Consider the following 24,885-nt stretch of genomic DNA (forward strand, 5'->3'; position numbering starts at 1 on the left):
TGGGTATGATTTTTAAAATGTTTTCTATACTAAAATGTTTTAAAATGGTATCAGTGAGTTGGTATTAAGTGCTTTTATTTGGAGGGCTTTTATTTTTGTTTGTGAAAATTTTGTTGTGGCCAAATGGTATTTATAACTAGATTTGGTTAATTTTTGATAAAACAAAGAATGCTGTGTCATGTTAAAAAGCCTAATTTCATTAGTCAAATAAGGAATGTTCTAATTTGTGCACTTTTCTCCTTTTACAATAGGATTGGATTCAGCATCAAAATACATCTACTCATATTGAGAGCTGCCGACAGTTACGTCAACAGTAAGAACAATTTTTTCCTTTTTTATAAGTAGCAAATTTACAAAATAATGTTTCAGGTATGACTGCTTAATACCTTTAGTGTGGTACTTTGGAGAAAAATATTTTTTTAGAAAGCTATTGTCTATTTGAAATATTTATATACAAATATATTTAATCTTTTTCCCAAAGGAGAGAATTAAATATGATCCTTTCTTCTGACTCCTTCCTAATTTAATCCCAGTAGGTAACTTTAGTATCATTGGTTCATTCCTGCTGGCTTAACCTTCCCTTGGGATGGTTTATCTTTTTCAGAGCACATAGTCTACCCTTCTCCTATACTTCTTCCCCCTCGTCCCCACCCCTTTCCCAAAGGATAAAAAACTAAAAACCACCCAAACCAAACACTAGTCTTTAATTTCAGGTCTAAACCTCTCCAGGTTTAGAACCTATATTCAGAAAAAACCTTAAGTGGGAGATGAACAAGCTAGATATGGTGCTTCCTCAACATTGGTTCTTCAATTCTCTGACCTTTTCCTTCTTTAAGACAGGGCACCTATGAAGGTGAAAAGTGTGATATTAACAGTATTCTCTAATATCACCTGGAGTTACATAAAATTAAATTGTGTTCCTTTTAACATCATTAAATATGCTGATATAGTTGTGTGTCAAATTCCCGGTCACTATACTGATGATAATAACATGTTCTTGAGCAAATGGATTTGTGGCAGCTGTTTTGGTTTTTTCTTATTGTTCTTTATGAAAATACCAACAAAATTTTTTTGAGAATATTCAGGACTCTTCTAGTCATACGTGATAAACCTAACTCAGACCAATTTTTTAAAGTAAGGAAATTTATTAGCTCATTTAACTGGGAAGCTTAAGGAGTGTGAACAGCTGAATTAGATGCTCAAACAAAAATCAGAGTGTCAGAAATATTTTCATTTCTTGGCTGTTCTCTTCTGCTTTAGCCTCATGAGAAAGGCACACCTTTCTCCACAAAGCAGCGACCCCCTTAGTTCCAGAGTTAAGTGATATGTATAGCTAGCAATTCCAGGAGTTAAAAAATAAATAAAAACACTTCTTTCCTCATAAATTCTGCAGAAGTCCTTGGTTTGACTCTTTTGGTTCACTGTGGGTTAGTTGTCCATCTCTAAACCAGTTATAATGGTTGCAGGAATAGGGTACTGTACCTCGGTTGGTGTCATGTGTTGAGTGTGATATAAGTCCTACCTTAATTGTATAGACTAATAATAGAGTTGCTTACCTGTATAGATGTGTGCACACAAACATTGGTTATCGTGCGGAGATAATTTGTTACTTGAATTGGATAGGCCTTACTGCCACTGTAAGTGGAAAATCTCTCCTAAGCCACAAATTTTCCCACAGATACCCAGTGGGATGTCTCATTTTTATGAAGGTAAGGGATTTAGGTGGGAGTTAGTTAGTTGCTGTAGGTAGGCATTAATGCTAGTAAGAGGATTCTAGCTACATGCACTGCCATTAATTTACTACATCACATGGCATTTATGCCTATTTAAAGACTTTTGTGTAGATAAGCCTTTTTTTTAATGCACACAGGACCCTGATTTTTTAATATACATATATTTATTTTTATTTTTGGCTGCGTTGGGTCTTTGTTTCATGTGGGCTTTCTCTAGTTGTGGCGAGCAGGGGCTGCTCTTCGTGGCGGTGCGTGGGCTTCTCATTGTGCTGGCTTCTTTTGCTGCGGAGCACGGGGTCTATGCATGTGGGCTTCAGTAGTTGTGGCTCATGGGCTCTAGAGCGCAGGCTCAGTAGTTGTGGCCCATAGGCTCTAGAGCACAGGCTCAGTAGTTGTGGCACACGAGCTTAGTTGCTCTGCGGCATGTGGGATCTTCCTGGACCATGACTCAAACCCGTGTCTCCTGCATTAGCAGGCGGATTCTTAACCACTGCCAGGGAAGTCTCCAGGACGCTGATTTTAAAGCATGTGCTTTCCATGCCTGCTACTTCATTGCTTGTTTTACATTTTTATCTTTTTCAGGTTATATGCTCTTGAATAGTTTCTTTATGGCTTTCTCTCTATTGCAAAAAAAAATTTAACAAATATGTTAGATTTGATTAGGTGCTTTGGATCTTTCCATGGCAAAATATATGCTACTTCATTTTTTTTTTTTTTAAGCTGCGTTGTGTTTCTAAACCTTAATCTGTTTAGTCATTCCTCTGCTGGTGTATATTTAGGTTCTTATTCCTTTTCTTAAGGCTGATTATCTCTTCTCTCTCTTTGTCTTGGATCTTTCTGGATTATGACATAAGAGTAGTTGGTTAACTTGAGAAAAGATACAGTGCATTAAAGTTTTAGTATTAAAAATAATAAATAATAAGAGCTGTATGCTTATTGTGTGCTGGGCATTCTTCTAAGTGCTTTACACAGTGTCTTTAATCTTCAAAGCAACCCTATGAGATATATGTATAATGATTATTTGTGATTTTACCAGTGGGGAAACTGAGAGGCAACTTCCCTACTATAACACAGCCAATAATTGGCACAACTAATCTAACTAATGGATCTTTGCTCTTTTTTTTCTCTCAGCATTTATTTTGAAAAGTTTCTAAGCCGCAAAAAAGTTGAAGGGATAATAAACATTCATAGAGTCTTTGTCTTTATTAACCAATTATTAACATTTGACATATCTATTATATCTTTATATGCACATTTTTAATATTATAGTTTTTGAAAACTACTTGAAAATAAATTAGACATTATGACACTTTACTCCTTAATTCAACATCTGTCTCTTAAGAATAAGGACATTTTTCTACAGTGGTTGTCTGTTATAACCACAGTATAACACAGTGATTAACAATGATTTCATAATGCCTTCCAATACATAGGCCAAGTTCAAATTTTCCCATTTGTTTCCAAAATGCCTTTATAACTATCTTTGCCTACCCCGCCCCTACACTTTTTTTTTTAGCATTAATTTTTTTTATTGGAGTATAGTTGCTTTACAATATTGTGTTAGTTTCTACTGTACAGCAAAGTGAATCAGCTGTATGTATACACATATACCCTCTTTTTTGGATTTCCTTCTCATTTAGGTGACCACAGAGCATTGAGTAGAGTTCCCTGTGCTATACAGTAGGTTCTCACTAGTTATCTGTTTTATACATTGTATCAATAGTGTATGTATGTCAATCCCAATATCCTTTTGAGGAGGATATTTTCACAATGGTTGACTTCTGAAATGTCCACAAAAGTTGTCTTGTAGAATATTCCACATTCTGCACCTTTCTAGTTTTTTTCCTCTTCATTAAATTCAGGTTGAACATTTTTGTCACAAAAACTTTATAGGTGATGTGTATACTTACTGCATCACATTGGGATACAGATAATGTCGTTTACTTAGGTCCTTGTTCTTAGCCATTATGTTTAAATTGCTTATGTATCATGCTTCTGAAACACATTTAAAAAAACTCGTTAGTACCAAACATAAAATAGATAGCTAGTGGGAAGCAGCCGCATAGCACAGGGAGATCAGCTCGGTGCTTTGTGACCACCTAGAGGGGTGGGATAGGGAGGGTGGGAGGGAGGGAGACGCAGGAGGGAAGAGATATGAGGATATATGTATATATATAACTGATGGACTTAGTTATAAAGCAGAAACTAACACACTGTTGTAAAGCAATTACACTCCAATAAAGATGTTTAAAAAACCCACAAAAACTAGTTAGGCAGTATACGGGCAGTCCAAACTCTATTTGCAGAATAGTATGTATGCTTTATCTTTCTGCTCTGGGCAGCAGAGACAAGAATATGTATTCTAGCAGTTAACCTAGATCTGAAACATCATTTCACATCTGAAACATTGTTACCCACTCTTGAACTGGAAAGATCTGGAAATTTAATAACTTCTGTGTGTCAACAACCAGCTGTATTTCCAGCATTGTACATAAGAGAAAGCTAAGCCTTACTCATAGTAAGTAACTGGCTTTCAGATACATGGTCATTAAGTGGCAGTACCTACACTTATACACCCAGCTGTGTTTGATTCCAAAGGTCTTGCTTTAGTTGTTTTTTTTTTTTTTTCTTTTGGCCGCACCACATGGCTTGTAGTATCTCAGTTCCCCGACCAGGGATTGAACCCAGGCCCCAGCAGTGAAAGTGCCAAATCTTAACCAGGAGACCACCAGGGAACTCTCAAAGGTCTTGCTTTTAAACACAGTAACGTTAAGACCGGAAATGTATCTTCTTACATGGTACAGAGTAACAAAAGTTTTAAAAAATGTAGTAGTAGATGAAACAAAATTGTTCATGTTTTAACAATTGTTGATGCTGGGTGATAGATACATTGGATTGAAAGTTAAGTTTTTTTGCCTTCATAGTTTGTCACACTGTAGTTATAAGATGCATCATTGTCTGCTCTTAAAGCAGGAAGAAGTGGGCAGAAGCTTTCTCAGAAGTCTGCCAGTGGTTTTGTACCTGTGTCTGTCTCATTGGTTTGAACCTATCACTGGCTATCTTCTAAGGAGGCTGAGAAAGCAAATATTTAGCTTTTTTAAGCCTTTGTTGTGGAGGCAGGCATGGGAAAAGAGAGTTGAGAATTGCTTTTGAGTTAACCTGCTAACGATGGCTGAGATAAATATCAACAAATAAAAACCACTTTACTTTTAGTAAGGTTTTGACCTCACTTTATTTTCCTGCCAGGTGACTTGTTGAGTCTGCTGCCTTCATTTCCTTACCTGGCTCTCCTCTTGGTTACTGAAATTGTATTTTTGAACATCAGTGATTAAATAATTTAATTTAATCACCATTTCCAGTTAACTTTTAAGAGTCCAGAAAATCTAGAAAAGATGAGGATAAAGATGTCTTTTTTTTAGGCTTCTATGATGTTACTGTTCCTCCTACTTTTTCTTTCTGTAATTAACCCTTAATCTCTTTCATTGGTGTATCTTTGTCTGCTTTACTCTTAAGTGTTAGTGTGCATAAGATTCTGTCCTCAGCCCTCTTTTTTCCCCACAAACTCTATTCTCTGTTTATCTCACTCATTCTTAGTAGTATAGCTGATGCCTGATTTCTAAATATCCCAGCCCTCATCTTTTTCTCTAATCCAGATATTTATTTCCAGTTGTTCTGAAAACATTACTATGTTCCCTTCATTTCAGAAATGTTTATTGTTCCCTGTTGCCTTTTAATTATGTGCAGCCTCCTTAACCTGATTTCAAGGACGTTCATAGTTTGTCTCTGAGCTGCCTTTCCAGGTTTTCCCCCTCATAATTGCTTTTCATCACTTCCATGCTGCAGCCATACCGGTTCCTGGAATAGAACACATGTTTTGCCTCCAGTGCTTCTTTTATGTATCACCACTGTATGAAACCTAACCTGATCCATGCCTATTAACAGACCTTTTGCCACACGGCTTGTGGGATCTTAGTTCCCCTGAAAAGCAACCTTTTTCTTTGAATTCTCCCCTGAATCCTCCCACTAGATCCTCTCTTGAGGAGCACTTGGTACAGTGTAAGGGGCACTATTCATGTCTTATTCTGTAGAGTGGTGTCCCCTGGAGTTCTGCAAAGTGGGAGAACTGTCTTTAACCCCAACCTAAGCTTGTGTTTTATACCTCTTCTATACATCTCAACACTTCTATATGTACTGCTTGTTTTACCTAAATAAACGTCGAGGCCTTTGAAGTATAGGGAATGTGTTTCTTTTCCCTGAATTGCCTAATACCTTATTTATTGAATTAGACACTCAAAATATTTTACTTTGAAGAAAATATTCATATTTTAATATACTAATAAATCACTGTGTTAACTTTGTTTTTTATCCTTTTTTAATCTTTTTAAAAATACTTTTTAAATTTTTAAAAATTTTTTAAAATTTTTTTGTTTTTTAAATTTTTAAAATTTTTATTTATTTGTTGCGCCACATGGCTTGTGGGATCTTAGTTCCCCAGTGAGGGACTGAACCCGTGCCCTTAGCAGTGAAGCACGGAGTCCTAACCACTGGTCCATCAGGGAATTCCCTTAACTTTGGTTTTGAACAGTCCTCTTGATATATTGCAGGGAAAGATTGAGCCTTATAATCTTATTTTAACTGTTCATTAATATTGTTTATTCTCAAAATAGGTATCCCGATTGGAATCCTGAGATCCTCCCATCAAGAAGGTAGTTATTTTTTTAATAGTGGTATTATTGAAATTTGATTTTCTTTTAAAAGTAAACAAGTACTTTTTTTTTTTAAAGGTACTGTTTTGAATAGAGTCCTGTTTTGACCATTTTTACTTTTAAACAATAGGCAAATGGAACCAGCTCAATGAATCTTTCTTTAGTTACCCCAGTTTAAGTGTGATAGCTCCCATCTGTGAACTTTTTTTTTTTTTTAAGTCTGTTCTGAAAATACTTTGTACTTTTATTATTATTTTATGCTTGTGGGATCTTAGATTTGAAGGCTGGGAATGGGGTTCCCGGTTCAATGTGTAGGTACACAAGTACAACAGTCAAAGAAATATTTGTGGATGGCATAATGTTTCAGGAAAAATTGTTGAAAAACATTTGTTTATGTAAGTCATTTCCTAAATTCTTCATGTCATATAATACTTTCAAAACATAATTGGATATAATAGTGGTATAGGAAAAATGCAAGAAATGGATGATAATATTCTTTTGTAAATTAACAAAACAGAGGAATCTAAGCAATGAGAGAGGTGATCATCTGCTCTGATTGTTTCTTACTCATCTACAAGGCTGAATTGCATCATGTCAAACAGGTTTTTGCTTTATGTAAATACGTGGTATCAGAATTTGGCATTGTTAATAGTCTGTTTTTAAGACGATAAATCTGTCATTTAGTATAGATTTAAATTTTTGTTAAATTGATGAATCTTGTGGTTTTTTCCTGCACTTTGTAGAAATGAAGGCAATAGAAAAGAAAACGAAACTCCAAGAAGACGATCTCATTCTCCCAGTCCTAGACATTCTAGGAGATCAAGCTCAAGTCATAGATTCCGTCGATCCCGAAGCCCAATACGTTATATGTACAGACCAAGAAGTCGAAGTCCAAGAATTTGCCATCGTTTCGTTCCTAGATACAGATCCAGATCCCGTTCACCGTATCGAATGAGAAATCCATTTAGAGCTAGTCCAAAATGCTATCGATCAGTTAGCCCCGAAAGGACATCAAGGAGATCAGTGAGATCATCAGGTACACTTACGGTTGTGAATAATAAGTACTTATTTTGACTAAATTTTTTTAGCTTTTTTGTTTGTTTGAATTTTTTATTTCTATTAAGCTTGAAATGGTGACTTACATACTACTGTCAAGATATTTTTAAATGTTGACATTTTGAGGTATTTGGCTCAGCTGTTTTTAAAACTTTCAAGGTTTTTAAGAAATGGAATGTTCTACTTTATTAAATTTTAGAATTTCTATATGAAATCCAACCCACATCCCAACCTATTTCATTCTTCTTCCCTTTATTATGTATCAGAAGAAGTGTGGGAGACTGTATCTATCCACCCAACATCAAACTTAAAAACCAAGGATATACAAACATCTTAGTTTGCTTTAGTAATTGATTATAGACTTCTCTTCGGTGAATTAATTTAAAACATTAAAAAATTATTCATATTTTCAACCTGTGTCTTTGTATTGGTTTAGTGACCTTTCTGGAAATAGCTCTTATGTAATTCTTTTCTGAGATCTTTGCAGAGGTCTGTGAGGTCTTTCCTTTTCCAACTACATGTCTTTGTGAAGCTGGATTTTTCTTTAAATGTTTCAGCTGAAATAATGTATCCAGCAGATTGGATGCAGAAGCAGATACGAGAATTCAGACTTTTTTTAAGCCCAACATTAAAGCGTTTGGAAAATATACAGTGGTGCTACTCATCTAATTTTTGTTTTGAAATTAAAGTTTTTTATAAAAATATATTATTTATATTAACATAGGAGTTTATTATTAAATGAATTAATATTTTAAAAATTCTATTTTAGTTTCTTATATGGTAAACATTGATAAATTGAACAAAAGCTCTTTGGAGTCCTCAATTTTTAATAGTGTAAAGGGATACTGAAACTAAAGTTTGAGTACCACTGGTATAAGAGAAGCTCACTGAATAAGGGATCTTCATGTTTTTACATCTTCACTTTTGAGTGAAGAATTAAAGAATAATAATTTTGTGTGTGTGTGTTTGCCACCTGTTTGGCCTAACAGTAGCTCAATGTGGTAAATATTTGGACAGTTGAGAGATGATTCTTTTTTTTTTTTATAATGTGATGAGATGTTTCCTACCTTAAGTTCTTTTCAGTTGAAGTAGTATTTATGTCCTTTTTACTAGACAGAAAAAAAGCATTAGAAGATGTAGTACAACGGTCTGGGCATGGATCAGAATTCAGTAAACAGAAACATCTTGAAGCAGTTGATAAAGGACACTCACCAGCACAAAAACTTAAAACTGTCAGTGGAGCAAGGCCATCAGTTAAATCTACGAGCTCTACAAAGAGTGATTCAAATATAGGACATTGTACTCGTTACAAATCAAAGAATCTTGAAGATGACACCTCACCAGAAAGTAAACAGGTGTCTGATAAAGCTGTTTCTCTACAACGTAAGGTCAGTAGTTCTTTGTTACTGGAAGTGTGTGCATACATTTGTTAATATGACAAAGAGAAAACAAAGTTTTCAGAATTTTTAATTTTCATATTTCCAAAAGTTTGAAATCGTGACTTGTTATGTTGATATGGAATATTCATTGGTTTCTCTTCTGAATATAATAAAAGTCCAATAATTAAAGTCCTGTAGATTACAAATCCTAGAGGTTTGGCATTTGATATATCAAAAGTGAGAACATTTTGACAGTTTGGTGTTTTTGGCTAACCATACAAACAGATCCTTGTGATAAGTTTTGCTCCCTTATTGGGGAAATGGATGTAATCAGCAGCATTAATGAGGTTTTATAATCTTTGTTAGTAAGTTATTAGTGAGTCTCTGCTGAGAATTGGTCATTTTTAATCTGTTTTATACTTTTTGCAGTACAGTTCATAAGTTAAATCATTATCCAGTGTAGAATACTAGTCTCTTTTCTGGGTACTAACTTATTGGTGTATTTTGATGGTATTGCTTTATTGTATATGTTAATGAAATTACTATTATAGCAGATAATATATAAAGAGACTGTCAGAGTAACTCCTGATAGGCCAGATTTTCAAATGTTTATTATATTGTAATAATAACAAGTCTTCAAGTATTTAGGTATACATTTCTCTTAACATTGTCTTAACTTTCAACAACTACAGTTCCCTGCCCCAGAGAGCTTATATTTAGAAGGATAAACTTAAAATAATCAACCTGCAATTACAGGATTTTGAAGAGCATTAATTAGGAAGAAATGTTGAGTACAGGGAATTAATCTCAAAGAGGCTTAATTATTCTGTAACGTTCTTTCATTTTGTTTCTAGACTTCTAGATGGTGGCAGTGGAACTTTTAAAAAGTTTTTTTTTTTTTGAGTCAATTTTTAACATAGGTGGCAAATTTGATAAAATAATATTCAAATTGTATGTAGTATAAATCTTTAAAAATATTATGCCTATCTAGATAACATTTTTAATTATTAGAACACAGAGTAAATAAAGCTATAATTTCAGCTTCACTAGTGATGTGCCATGCAGATTCATATAGAAAAATACTGTTTAGTAGTTTTGGACCATTTCATTTCATAGGTCTTGTTTGTTACAAAATGCTTCTTAACAGAAAAGAGCATCTGTGATTGGTTACCCATAAACTGACCACTGTTGGGTTTGAGTGGTAAAATGTAAAACATATTTCTTACTACTTTTCTTTGGCCTTTAAAATTTTTTTAAATATGCTAAAATATGTTGAAAAGACTGCTTAAAGGACTAAGATTAATGGTAGAAGAAATTATATTGGGAATTATTATTACTGTACTTTGTCACTTAATTTGGTTTAATTTTCTTTCATCCCAAAAAAAGCTTCGGAAAGATCAGTCTTCACATTATGGTCCCGTTCTTCTTATATCTGAATTACCAGAGGATGGCTGTACTGAAGAAGATATTAGAAAAATATTTCAGCCATTTGGAAAAGTTAATGATGTCCTGATTGTTCCATATAGAAAGGAAGTGAGTTATTTAGTGTGTTCTAAAATTCATACAAAGTCATTATTTTATAAAGACTGTTGTTGGATCTTTTAGCTGCTTTTCCTGCATACACAATTGTTAATTGAATTATGTAAATGTTCGGATTTGAATGAACAGTGTCCCTAAATACTGCTTTATATCGTTTCAAACAGCACACTGTTTTCTTAGAAGAGCACACTTTTTCCGTGAAGGGCCAGATAATATTTTAGGCGTTGCATGTTATAGGATTTCAGCTATTCAACTCTGCTATACAACTCTGTTGTACAAACACAGTCTTAGATAATATATAAATGAATGAGCATGGCTGTGTTCAAAAAAACTATTTACAAAAACAGGTGGCAGGCCATAGTTTGCCATTCATTGCTTTAGTACACCAGTAAGGTCATATTAAAAAAATGATTTTATCTGTACAGTATTTTTTTACATATGAGTTGTATTCCTATAACTCACATAGTAGAGTTCACCAGAACTACAAACCCTAGGTTAAGCAGAACGTAAAAAATTGTGAGGTAAGACAAAGGAACATAGTTGGTATTATTTTCTTTGTTGCAAGAACCCTTAAAAAGGTCAGACTTACAGCAGCTAGACCAGATCCTGCCTTCTCTTCGATTGTTCAGTGAGCCCTCCTTCCCATTTCTTATTGTTCCATGATCCTGCCATGGACCCATGCTTCCTTCTTACCTTGGTAATGGTACAGAAATTCTATAAGGTTAAGTGTCCATTTCATGTGTGAAAACATCCTAAACATCACATTACACTTCAGCAAAACAAAAAGAGGTGAAAGCAACCAGGACTTGAGGTAATTTCAGTTTTATATTCCACAAAGAAGTATTATATTAGGTCATACAGAGAAATTTAAGGTAGATTTTTTTGACTAAAAGTGGAATACATTTCATTTTAGGCTTACTTGGAAATGGAATTTAAAGAGGCAATTACTGCAGTCATGAAGTACATTGAAACAACACCACTTCTGATAAATGGGAAAAGTGTGAAAGTATGTGTTCCAGGAAAGAAAAAGTCACAGGTAAACTGAATTAAGTTCTTATGTGATTCATTGTTGATTAATTTTTTGTTTAAGTATGGCACATACAGAAAAAGACATAAAACAAAAATGTTCACTCCACAGATTAGGTATAAATTCAAATACATTGAACTTAGCAACATCTTTATGCATACATATATATATCACACTGTAAACAGTATTGAATGATAAGCAATAGACTAGGGGAAAATACTTAACAGAATTAGCAAAAGTCTGTGAAACCTCTACCTAAGTCACAAACTACAACACTAACAACACCCTGGAAGCCCCTTGCATACTTCTTTTGAATACTTACTCCGGGGCAGAAGGGAGTGTGTAACCCCACCTTGGTTTCTAATACCGTACTTGAGTTTTGCCTGTTTTGAAGTTTCTATAAACAGAACCATAGTGTATATATTCTTCCGGGCCTTTTGCTTCCTTAGAAGTATCAACGTTGAGGAGTTTAGTCTTTGTAGATCATTTTCTTTGCTTTAGTTTATATATCCATAGATAATGTCTATAGAAGTACTTTAAAATATCCAATAAGTTTTGCTTTGTGTATATGTGTTCTTTTTATTTTATTTTCTTATTTACTGAAGAATACCTGCGTTGGAGCACACATTTTTCAATTACTAATTTGATTTGGAGATCAAACCATGTTAGTACGTTATAGATTTTCCTTATTCTTTTAAGGTTATATGTGGTGTTACTTCCTATGAATATACCACAGTTATTTCACCAGTTCCTTATGGATTGCTATTTAGGTTATTTCTAGTTTACTATAAATTGCTATAAATAGGACTTAAGTTAACTTCCTTGTATATGGCTTTCACAGGCCTTTCTTAATGCATTTATGATAGTGTTTTTTAAGGTGATATCTACAGTGGAATTGCTGGGTTATAGGGTATACAGAAATAATATTAGATTGCCTGTTAAATGACTAATAATTTATAGTCTAATAATTTATGTGAGTACTGGTGTTTCTCTATTATCAGTGACATCTTAATATTTGCAGTTTTAAAATCCAGTATGTAAAAAATGGTATCTAGTTTTGATGATCATCTTTAGTTTTGATTTGGGTTGTTTTTTCTTTTGTGTGTGTGTATCTGTGGTAGTGTTTGGGTTTGCTGTTCCCATGAGGTTTTGATATAGCAGTCTATATATGTACAAGGTTGTTTTAAGTTGCTGGTCTCTTTCCCGCTTGAGAAGTTCCTTTAGCATTTGTTGCAAAGCTGGTCTGGTGGTGCCGAATTCTCTTAGCTTTTGTTTGTCTGTTAAGCTTTTGATTTCTCCATCAAATCTGAATGAGAGCCTTGCTGGGTAGAGTGTTCTTGGTTATAGGTTCTTCCCTTTCATCACTTTAAATATATCATGCCACTCCCTTCTGGCCTGCAGACTTTCTGCAGAGAAATCATCTGATAATCTTATGGGTGTTCCCTTGTTTTAATATTTTTTCTTTGTCTTTAATTTTTGTCCATTTGATTACTATTTGTCTCAGCTTTCCTCCTTGGGTTTATCCTGCCTGGGACTATCTGCGCTTCCTGGACTTGGGTGACTGTTTCCTTTCCCACGTTAGGGAATTTTTCAGCTATTATCTCTTCAAACATTTTCTCAGGTCCTTTCTGTCTCTCTCCTCCTACTGGGACCCCTATAATGTGAATGTTGGTGCATTTAATGTTGTCCCAGAGGTCTCTTAGACTGTCTTCATTTCTTTTTATTCTTTATTCTGTTCTGTGGCAGCGATTTCCACCATTCTTTCTTTCAGGTCATTTATGATTTCTTCTGCCACTGATTCCTTCTAGTGTATTTTTAATTTCAGTTATTGTGTTGTTTATCTCTGTTTGTTTGTTCCTTAGTTCTTCTAGGTCTTTGTTAAACATTTCTTGCATCTTCTTGATCCTTGCCTCCATTCTTTTTCCGAGATCTTGGATCATCTTCACTATCATTATTCTGAATTCTTTTTCTAGTAGGTTGGCTATCTCCACTTCACCTAGTTGTTCTTCTGGGGTTTCATCTTGTTCCTTCATCTGGGACGTATTCCTCTTCCGTCTCATTTTTTCTAACTTTCTGTGATTGCGGTTTCCGTTCTGCAGGCTGCAGGATTGTAGTTCTTGCTTCTGCTCTCCTCTGGTGGATGAGGCTATCTAAGAGGTTTGTGCAGGCTTTCTGATGGGAGGGGCTGGTTCCTGCTTAGTGGTGGGTAGAGCTGGGTCTTGTCTCTCTGTTGGGCAGGGCCGTGTTCAGGGAGACTTGTCTGCTGATGGGTGGGGCTGTGTTCTCGCACTGTTGGTTGTTTGGCCTGAGGCGACCCAGCACTGGAGCCTACAGGATGTTTGGTGGAGCTAATGGCGGCCTCTGGGAGGGTTCATGCCAGTGTGTACTTCCCAGAATTGCTGCTGCCAGAGTCTTTGTTCCCGCAATGAGCCACAGCTGCCCCCTGCCTCCGCAGGAGATCCTATAATACTAGGCAGGTAGGTCTGACCCAGTCTTTTATAGAGTCACTGCTTTTATCCCCTGGGTCCTGGTGTACACATGACTTTGTGTGCACCCTCCAAGAGTGGAGTTTCTGCTTCCCCCAGCCCTGTGGAATTCCTGTGATCAAACCCTGCTGGCCTTCAAAGCCAGTTTCTCTGGGGACTCCTCCTCCTGTTGCTGGACCCCCAGGCTGGGAAGCCTGACATGGGGCTCAGGTTCCAGTTTGTGGATCTCCCACCCAGTGGGTATGGGATTTGATTTTATCGCGATTGCACCCATCCTGCCCCCTCGTTGTGGCTTCTTCTCAGTCTCTGGATGTTGGGTATCTTTTTTGGTAGCTTCCAACATTTTTTTGATGATCGTTGTCCAGCAGTTAGCTATGAACAAAGTGGTGCATGTATCTTTTTGAATTACAGTTTTATCTGGATATATGCCCAGGAGTGGGATTGCTGGATCATATGGTAATTCTATTTTTAGTTTTCTGAGGAATCTCCATACTGTTTTCCACAGTGGCTGCACCAAATTACATTCCCACCAACAGTATAGGAAGGTTCCCTTTTCTCCACACCCTCTCCAGCATTTATTATTTGTAGACTTTTTAATGATGGCCATTCTGACCGGTGTGAGGTGGTACCTCATTGTAGTTCTGATTTGCATTTCTCTAATAATTAACAGTGTTGAGTATCTTTTCATGTGCCTGTTGGCCATTTGTATGTCATCTTTGGAGAAATGTCTATTTAGGTTTTCTGCCCATTTTTCAGTTAGTTTTTTTGTTGTTGAGATGTATGACCTGTTTGTATATTTTGCAAATGAAGCCCTTGTCGGTCGAATCATTTGCAAATATTTTCTCCTATTCTGTAGGTTGTCTTTTCATTTTGTTTGTGGTTTCCTTTGCTGTGGAAAAGCTTGTAAGTTTGATTAGGTCCCATTTGTTTATTTTTGTTTTTATTCTGTTGCCTTTGGAGACTGACCTAAGAAAACATTGGTATGACTTATGTCAGAGAATGTTTTGCTTGTGCTCTCTTCTAGGAGTTTTATGGTGTCACGTCTTATGTTTAAGTCTTTAAGCCATTTGAGTTTATTTTTGTCCGCGGTGTGAGGGTGTATTCTAACTTCATTGATTTACATGCAGCTGTCCAACTTCCCAACACTACTTGCTGAAGAGACTGTCTTTTTCCCATTGTATATTCTTGCCTCCTTTGTTGAAGATTAATTGACTGTATGTGTGTGGGTTTATTTCTGGGCTCTCTATTCTGTTCCATTGATCTATATGCCTGTTTTTGTACCAGTACCACACTGTTTTGATTACTGTAGCTTTGTAGTATTGTCTGAGTCTGGGAGAGTTATGCCTCCTGCTTTCTTTTTTTCCCTCAGGATTGCTCTGGCAATTCTGGCTCTTTTATGGTTCCATATAAATTTTTGGATTATTTGTTCTAGTTCTGTGAAAAATGTTATGGGTAGTTTGATAGGGATTGCATTAAATCTGTAGATTGCTTTGGGTAGTATTGCCATTTTAACAGTATTAATTCTTCCATTCCAAGAGCATGGTATAGCTTTCCATTTCTTTGAATCCTCTTTTATTTCCTTTATTAATGTTTTATGGTTCTCAGCATACAAGTGTTTCACCTTGGTCAGGTTTATTCCTAGGTATTTTATTTTTTGTGTGCAATTTTTAAAAGCTATTTTTTTTTACATTCCTTTTCTGATATTTCATTGTTAGTGTAAAGGAATGCAACCGATTTCTGAATGTTAATCTTGTATCTTGCTAATTTGCTGAATTCACTTATTAGATCTAGTAGTTTTTGTGTAGAGTCCTTAGGGTTTTCTATATATAGTATCATGTCATCTGCATGTAGTGACAATTTTACCTCTTCCCTTCCAATTCAGATATGTTTTATTTCTTTTTCTAGTCCAATTGCTGTGTCTAGGACTTCCAATATGATGTTGAAGAGAGAGTGAGAGTGGGCATCCTTGTCTTGTTCCAGATTTAGCAGGAAGGCTTTCAGCTTTTCACTGCTGAGCATTATATTGGCTCTGGGTTTGTCATAAATGGCTTTTATTATATTGAGATATGTTCCCTCTATTCCCACTTCGGTAAGAGTTTTTATCATGAATGGATGTTGAATTTTGTCAGATGCTTTTTCTGCGTCTATTGAGATGATCATGTGGTTTCTGACTTGTCTTTTGTTAATGTGGTGTATTACATTGATTGATTTGCATATGTTGAACCATCCTTATGAACCTGGGATGAATCCCACTTGGTTGTTGTGTATGATCTTTTTTATGTGTTGTTGAATTTGGTTTCCTGATATTTTGTTGAGAATTTTTACATCTACATTCATCAAAGATATTGGCCTGTAATTTTCTTTTTTGGTGGTGTCTGTCTGGTTTTGGTATCAGGGTGATGGTGGCTTCTTAGAATGTCTTTGGGAGTGTTCCCTCCTCTTCAGTCTTTTGGAAGAGTTTGAGAAGAATTGGTATAAGTTCCTTACATGTTTGGTAGAATTCACCTGTGAAGCCATCTCGTCCTGGACTTTTGTTTGTAGGCAGTTTTTTTGTTACAGATTCTATTTCAGTTATAGTGATCGGTCTGTTCAAATTATCTATCTTCTTGATTCAGTTTTGGTGGGCTGTATGTTTCTAGAAAGTTGTCCATTTCTTCTTAGGTTGTCAGATGTGTTGGCATATAGTTGTTCATAGTATTCTCTTATGGTTTTTTGTATTTATGCGGTATCAGTTGAGATTTCTCCTTTTTCATTTCTTTTTTTGTTTATTTGGGTTCTTGCTCTTTTCTTTTTGGTGAGCCTGGCCAGAGGTTTGTCAATTTTGTTTACCCTTTCAGAGAACCAGCTCTTGTTTTTGTTGATTTTTTTTTTAATCTCTATTTTATTTATTTACTCCCTGATCTTTATTTCCTTCCTTCGGTTGACTTTAGGTTTTGTTTCTTGTTCTTTTTCTAATGCTGTCAGGTGGTAGGTTAGGTTGTTTACTTCAGATTTTTCTTGTTTTTGATGAAGGCCTGTATCGCTATGAACTTCCCTCTAAGAAACTGCTTTTGCTGTGTCCCATAGATTTTGTATGGTTGTGTTTTCTGTCCATTGTTGTTTGTCTCATGGCATTTTTTAATTTCCATTTTGATTTCCTTGTTGACTGATTGGTTTTTTACTAGCATGTTATTTAGTCTCCACGTAATAGTTTTTTTCTCGTTTCTTTTCCTGTGGTTGATTTCTAGTTTCATGCCACTGTGGTCAGAGAAGATTCTCAAAATAATTTCCATACTCTTAAATTCGTTGAGGTTAGTTTTGTGACCTAGGATGTGGTCAATCCTAGAGAATGTTCCGTGTGTACTTGAAAGGAATATATATTCTGGTTTTTTTGGATGTAGTGTCCTGAAAATATCAATTAAGTCTAACTGTTCTGTTGTATCATTTAGTGCCTTTGTTGCCTTATTGATCCTGTCTTGAAGATCTGTCCATTGATGCAAGTGGGTGTTAAAATCTCCTAGTATTATTGTATTCCTGTTGGTTTCTCCCTTTATGTCTGTTAGTATTTGTTTTATGTATTTGGATACTTCTATATTAGGTCCATATATGTTGATAAGTGTAAAATCCTCTTCCTGTATTGATCCTTTTATCATTATATAAGTGTCCTTTATCTTTATTTCTAGCCTTTGCTTTAAAGTCTATTTTGTCTGATATGAGTATCACAACTCCCGCTTTCTTGTCATTTCCGTTTGCATGAAATATCTTTTTTCATCCCCTCACCTTCAATCTATGTGTGTCTTTTGCCCTAAGGTGGGTCTCTCGAAGGCAGCATATTGTAGGCTCTTGTGTTTTTATCCAGTCTGCCACTCTATGTCTTTTGATCAGAGCATTCAGTCCACTGACATTTAAGGTAATTATTGATACATATGTATTTATTGCCATTACAAATGGTGTTTTTCAGTTGATTCTTTGTTTCTACTCTGTTCCTTTCTTTTTCTTTTTGTGGTTTGATGATTTCCTTTTATTTTATGCTTGTGTTCTCTTCTTTTAGGTTTTTGTGAATCTATTGTATGTTTTTAATTTGTGGTTGCCCTGTTTTTCAAGTATGTTAACCCCCTCCTATGTCTGCTTGCTTTAGACTGATAGTCAGATAGGCTCAAACACATTGTAAAAAAAAAAGAAATCTGCATTTTCTTACTCTCCTTCCCCACATTTTATGATGTTATGTCCCTTTTTATATCTTCATGTTTATCCTTTTGCTGTTCCTTGTGTTTATCATTGCTTTCACAAATGGGGTGTTTTGTTTTGTTTTGTTTTTTTCTTTTTGATCTGTATACTGGCTAATTTAAGTGATTTACCTTCCAATTGTGATTTTCTCCCTCCTATTTCTTCTTGCCTCTTTTCCATTTAGAGATGACCTTTCAATATTCTTTTAGCATAGGTTTAGTATTGCTGTATTCTTTTAGTTTTTGCTTGTCTGAGAAATTCTTTATTTCTCCTCCTATTCTAAATGATAGTCTTGCTGGGTAGAGTATTTTAGGTTGCAGATTTTTCTCTTTCAAGATCTCGAATGTATTTTGCCACTCCCTTCTGGCCTGCAGTGTTTCTGAGAGAAATCAGCTCATGGCCTTATGGGGGTTCCCTTGTAATGAACTCTTTGTTTTTGTCTTGCTGCCTTTAGAATCCTCTCTTTAACTTTTGCCACTTTTATTATGTCTTGGAGTAGGTCTCTGTGGGTTCATATTGTTTGGGACCCTCTGTGTTTCCTGTATCTGTGTTTCCTCCTTTAAGTTTGGGAAATTTTCAGCCATAATTTCTTCAAATACATTTGCAATTCCCTTTCTCTTTCTTCTCCTTCTGGAATCCCTATTGTGTGTAGATTGACCCGCTTTATGTTATCCCTTAGGTCTCGTATATTGCTTTCATTCTCTTTCATTTGGCTTTCTGTCTGCTGTTTTGGTTGTGTAATTTCTGTTAGTCTTTTTTCCAGGTCACTTATTCTTTCTTCTGCATTATTCATTCTGCTATTCATTGCCTTGAGCTCAGCTTTTGTCTTAGCAAATGAAGTTTCTCATTTTTCTTGGCTCCTCCGTATAGTTTCATTCGTTTTCACAGTAATATGCATTTCTGTCAATAGCCTTTCTTAACTCTTTCAGTGTTTTCATTACCTCCTTTTTGAACTTAGTATCTATTAGACTGAAGTGGTCTGTTTCGTTGTTGGTTCCTTCAGGGGAATTTTCTTGGTCTTTTAACTGAGAGTGTTTCCTCTGCTTCTTCATTTTGTTTATGTATCTCTTAGTTTGTGAGTGTAGGGGAAACAATTATCTACTGTAGTCTTGGGGAGCTATTTATAAGTGGGAGTGTCCCTGTGTAGCTGGTGTGGGTTTAATATTTTTTTGGCATGAGGGCTGTTTTTGGTTTGGATGCTTGCTGTCTCTTTCCTTAGCATGTGCTGGCTGTTATCCCCTTGATAGGGGTTGCACAGGTGCACAGCTCCTGCAAGCTCCCAGGAAGGCAGGGACAGTGGTTGGCTCCCAGTTGTGGGTCACTCCACAGTGGTAGTGGTGGTTTTCACACCCCCGGGGAGGTGGGGGCAGTGGTTGGCACTGGGTCGTGAGACCCTCAGCAGCAATGGCGGGCCATGCACGCTCCCAGGGCAGTTGGCCCCGATCATGGGACCCTCAGCAGTGGTGGGCTGTGCCTGCTCTTGGGAAGGTGGGGGCAGTGACCTGCACCCACTCACAGGGCCCTTGGCATCAGCAGTGGCTTGCACACCCGACCCTGGAGCTTGTGTAGGCAGTGTCCTGCCGCCTGCGAGTGCACAAAGAAGCTCCTATGGTGGGCCAGCCTCCTCCTTGCGTACCCCCCAACAACAGTGGTGCCTTGCCTCTCTGGTGCGCCCAGCTTTCTTCCTGGACTTCCTCAGTTGTGGTGCATTACACCGTAGCCCCCTCAGGGCTGTCTTCACTCAGCTAACCCCAGTAGTCTCCCCAGAGTCTGACCTCTGAAGCCCAAGCCTCAGTACCTAGCCCCCACCCATCCCAGCAGGTGAGCGAGCAGACAAGCGTCTCGGGCTGGGGAGTGCCAGTCGGTATGAGCCTCTGTGCAGGTCTCTCCGCACTTTGCACTCCACACACCTGTTGCTGTGCTTTCCTCTGAAGCCTACCCATCTGAAAGATGTACTTGCCAGCGAGGGGACTTCACAGTGTGTGGAAACCTTTTCTTTCACAGCTCCCTCCCAGAGGCACAGGTCCTGTCCCGATTTCCTTTCTTTCTTTCTTTCCTTTTTTTAAAATTTTTATTTATTTGTTTGTTTGTTTATTTATTTATGGCTGCATTGGGTCTCTGTTGCTGCATGCGGGCTTTCTCTAGTAGCAGCGAGCGGGGGCTACTCTTCGTTGTAGTACACGGGCTTCTCATTGCGGTGGCTTCTCTTGTTGCAGAGCATGGGCTCTAGGTGCGCAGGCTTCAGTAGTTGTGGCACACGGGCTTAGTTGCTCCGCAGCATGTGGGATCTTCCCAGACCAGGGCTTGAACCCTTGTCCCCTGCATTGGCAGGCAGATTCTTCCTTTCTTTCTTTTCTATTTTCGTTTGCCCTACCCAGTTACCTGGAGATTTTCTTGCCCTTTTGGAAGTCAGAGGTCTTCTGTCAGTGTTCAGTAGATATTCTGTGAGAGAATCCACATGTAGATGTTTTTTGGTTTTTGGTTTTTGGGGTTTTTTTGCGGTACGCGGGCCTCTCACTGCTATGGCCTCCCCCACTGCAGAGCACAGGCTCCGGACACACAGGCCCAGCGGCCATGGCTCACGGGCCCAGCCGCTCCGCGGCATGCGGGATCCTCCCGGACCGGGGCACAAACCCGTGTCCCTTGTATCGGCAGGCGGACTCTCAACCACTGCGCCACCAGGGAAGCCCTATAGTAGATGTATTTTTGATGTACCTGTGGGAATTCCACGTCTTAACTCCTCCACCATTTGATCCCATCTGGTATCTAGTTTTAAGTTGCATTTTCCTGATTGTTATTGAACTTCAACATCTTTTAATATAATTACTAGCTATCTCTATTACTTGTTGTATATATCTTCTCATATTGTTCTGTTAGGTTGTCTTTTTTGTTTTGTTTTGTTTTTAGGTTATTTGTCTTTTAAAAAAATTTCATCTGAAGATGTTCATTATGCTAGACACTAACTTTGTGTTATAAATGAGAAGTATTTTCTTTTAGACTATTGCTTGTATGTATACATATATAAAGTTTTAAGTAATTTCAGTGTACTAAAGTTTATTACCTTTTTTCCTCTTAATGGCTTTTGCTTTCTTTCTTTTATCTTGTTTTAGAAGACCTTTGTACCAGTGCCAAAAAGATATGCTTCCATTATGTTTTAAATCCGTGATTTGTGGTATAATGTGTGAATAGTATCAATATTGTTTCCAAAATGGGTAACCAATTAACTGAACACCATTTATGCCTGATTTGTCTTTCCTCATTGATTTGGAAAGCTGTCTTTATGTGTATAAATTATCCTATACACACAGATCTGTTTCAGTCTGTTTATTTTTTACAAATACTGTATGGTTTCAATTATTGTAACAACTGTAACTTTATAATATTTGCTTAGTTTTCTAATAGAATCCTTTTTCTTTGTTCTTTATTTAAATTTATTTTGGTTAATCTTAAACATTTACTCCTCAGTATTTGTTTCAGAATCAGTTTAAGTTCTCTGAACAATCTTATTGAGAGTTTAAATGATACTATATTGAATTTGTATTGATGTCTTTACAATACTAAATCTTTCTGTCAGAAACGTGGTTTATCTCTCCATTTATTTAGGTTTCATCTAGTGTCCCTCAGCAAGTTTTACATGTTTTTTAAATAAATTTATTTATATTTGGCTGCATTGGGTCTTCATCGCTGTGCGTGGGCTTTCTCTAGTTGTGGTGAGCAGTGGCTACTCTTCGTTGTGGTGCACGGGCTTCTCCTTGCAGTGGCTTCTCTTGTTGCAGAGCATGGGCTCTATGTGTGTGGTCTTCAGTAGCTGTGGCACGAGGGCTCAGTAGTTGTGGCTCGTGGGTTCTAGAGGGCAGGCTCGGTAGTTGTGGTGCACAGGCTTAGTTGCTCCACGGCATGTGGGATCTTCCTGGATCGAACCTGTGTCCCCTGCATTGGCAGGTGGGTTCTTAACCACTGCACCACAAGGGAAGTCCCACATTGTTTTCCATGACATTCTTTTGTAGTGTTTCCATAATGTACATTTTGGAGGAAGTGTTAAATTTAACTTTTATTTATATTTATTTATATACATCATAAATATTATTTCAATTGCTATTAGATAAAAGAGTTTTTATTTATTTTTTTCTCTTATGTTTTCTGGTTAGTTACTACCAGAGTAACGCATCGTCCTAGTTTACTAACACCCGCTACATACATGCCCATTCCATTGTCCCATTGTCCTGATTTGAATAATGAATTACGTGGTGACCCTAGTTATTACCAATTTAGAATTTCTTTCATTTTCAATTAACAGAAAACTTCACCATTGTTTTATTAAACAAATCCGAGGTTTATTTATCTCATAACAGGAAATCTGCAGGCAGGCGGTCCATGGCTGGTGCAGCAGCTCCATACTATCTTCAGGAACCCAGCCTTTTTGGTTTTCTCCTCCACTATCGTTAGCGTGTACCTTTCATTCTTGTTTGTAAGATGGTTGCTGTACCTTCTGGTATTGTTTCTGTCTTCCAACCAGAAAGAAAGGAATAAAAATCAAGAGCAGAATGGATTTTTATCCCCCCGCCAACCCCTCCAGGAAGAGCAAGTTCCCCAGCAACTTTAACCTACATTTGATTTACCAGAACTGTGACACGTGGCCATGTCTAGTTGCAGAGGATAATAAGGGGAATCAAGAATTGAATGCATAATTTAAAAATTTAAACTTTATCCTGTAGACAGTTAAATGTTACTCAAGGTTTTCAGCAGTGCTATGACATAATGAAATGGATGGATTAGAAAGGTTCATCAGGAAGTGATCTGCAGAATGAATTAGTTGGGCAAATGACTCTGAAGGCAAAGAAAGCTTAGCAAATTGATTAAAGGAAAGAAGAGAAAAGATCACTGATCCAGTTAGAGTGCTCATCTAGCCAGCCAGACTGTTACTAATAATAGTAACGGTTTGGGGTAGATAGTAACCTTGAGAATAGAAAGGAGAAGTAGCTTATACCAGTGACTCTCAAGAAAGACTGGCTGATCATTAAATTTGGAGAACTGGGGAGATAGTCTTCTTTAATTCTAAAACGTTTAATCTGGGAAAATGGGTGACTAAGGATACATTTAGGGTATTAGAGTGACTTATTGATAAGTTTGGTAAGGCAGCAGTGCAAGTCAGATAGCCCAATCATATTGATTTATTTTTGGCTGCTTTGGGTCTGTTGTTGTGCACGTGCTTTCTCTAGTTGTGGAGAGCAGGGGCTACTCTTAGTCGCAGTGCGTGGATATCTCATTGTGGTGGCTTCTCTTTGTTGCAGAGTACGGGCTCTAGGCATGCAGGCTTCAGTAGTTGTGGCTCGCGGGCTGTAGAGCACAGGCTCGGTAGTTGCGGTGCACAGGCTTACTTGCTCTGCGGCATGTGGGATCTTCCCCGAACAGGGCTCAAACCGGTGTCCCCTGTGGGCGGATTCTTAACCACTGCGCTATCAGGGAAGTCCCCATATTTTACTGTTTTGATTTTCATGGTAATGAATGGGCTAAGTATCAGCGCTAGAAACTAGAAAACATGCCATCTACCTGTCAAAAACGTTGATGTTCTTCAATTAAATATGGTTTGGATGGTGCTGAACTGAAGCCTTAGAATGCTAACTCCTGACTTCTGTGTTGTGACTGACCAGAGGGGATCCCCAACAGAACTCTGGTTATGGCTTCTTCAGATTAGAAGTATATGGGACAATCTTCCTGGCCTGTTATCACAGGGGAAGACATTAAGTTTTCCTAATAGAGCAAGCCCAAAATAGGCTTGAAACTCAAACTAGAAAAGAAAGGGCAGCCCTAAAGTTTTCTTGATCCACATCTTAATTTTGGCATGAACAGTCAAAACTATGATGAAACTTTTCTGCCCACGTTTGATATTTCATGTTAGGATAGCCTTGGACTCTTGCTGTGATTCATAGAACATTCTCTTCATTTTGCTACTTCTTGGAGTCAATAATGAAATGTTAGAGAAAAGGTTAAAATTTTCTACATCCCTGTATTTAAGCCTGAAAGATTAAAATATGGGTCTGCACAACTCTGCCAAACTCAGTAACCTTGTTTTTAATCATAAGCCAGCATAGACCTCAATCCTTAATAATGATTCTTAACCAATCTCCTGAAAGCAAGCATTCTTCTTTTCCAGAGAAATGGACACAAGTTGATACTGAAAATTTTCCTTAAAGGAGCAGGAGCCCTTGATAAAAAAGTAGAATCAGATTTTCCAACAAACAGTACCCTTGTAATTGTAAAATAGTGCTGCAGGTCAACCCTTTGCAAAAACAAAACAAACAAGACTTTAAAATTTTTAATTTACTGTTTTCAGCAAGATTCACGGGGACATTACATCTAAAACCTAGAGCAAGCAGCCAGCTTAGATTTAAGAAGACTGAATGGAAACAAAAGCAGTGCTGGGAAGCAGTGAACAGTGGTTTGAGTGTTATGGAAAATCTAATGAATAACAGAGATAAAACTGCAGAGATACAAGCAATTCAGAAGAGAGTTTAGTTTTACTTTAATTCAGAAACTATTTCTTGAACATCTGTTATGTGTCCGGCATTATGGTACATGCAGAAGATGCAGTGATGAACGAGGCAGATGTGCTTCCATTCTTCTTAGAACTTATTGTCTATTAAGGAAGGTTAAAAAGTCTAAAATGATTAAGAGGAAAGGCATGGTGGATACGTCTAGGAGACCCAATCTGCATATAACTGGAATTTCAGAAAGAGAACATCACTTAAAAAC

The 24,885-nt window shown here is 37.0% G+C and overlaps 1 protein-coding gene across 7 annotated transcripts in view; it reads left to right on the forward strand.

The window, feature by feature from the left end:
- The window catches only part of ZNF638 (zinc finger protein 638), an 81,539-nt gene that overhangs the window by 17,056 nt on the left and 39,598 nt on the right, over positions 1-24,885 (forward strand). For 5 of the 7 annotated variants that reach the window (XM_082852019.1, XM_082852023.1, XM_082852020.1 and 2 more), the window contains 6 exons: positions 252-313; positions 6,401-6,439; positions 7,183-7,475; positions 8,609-8,883; positions 10,261-10,407; positions 11,327-11,449. In XM_082852019.1, the coding sequence (XP_082708145.1) occupies positions 252-313; positions 6,401-6,439; positions 7,183-7,475; positions 8,609-8,883; positions 10,261-10,407; positions 11,327-11,449 (939 nt within the window). Of the gene's footprint in view, positions 1-251; positions 314-6,400; positions 6,440-7,182; positions 7,476-8,608; positions 8,884-10,260; positions 10,408-11,326; positions 11,450-24,885 lie in introns of those variants that run through there. The other 2 variants (XM_082852021.1, XM_082852025.1) reach the window with 2 other exon arrangements.

This window comes from Leucopleurus acutus, assembly GCF_964270905.1.
Source record: "Leucopleurus acutus genome assembly, chromosome: 12".
Lineage (NCBI taxonomy): Eukaryota > Metazoa > Chordata > Mammalia > Artiodactyla > Delphinidae > Leucopleurus > Leucopleurus acutus.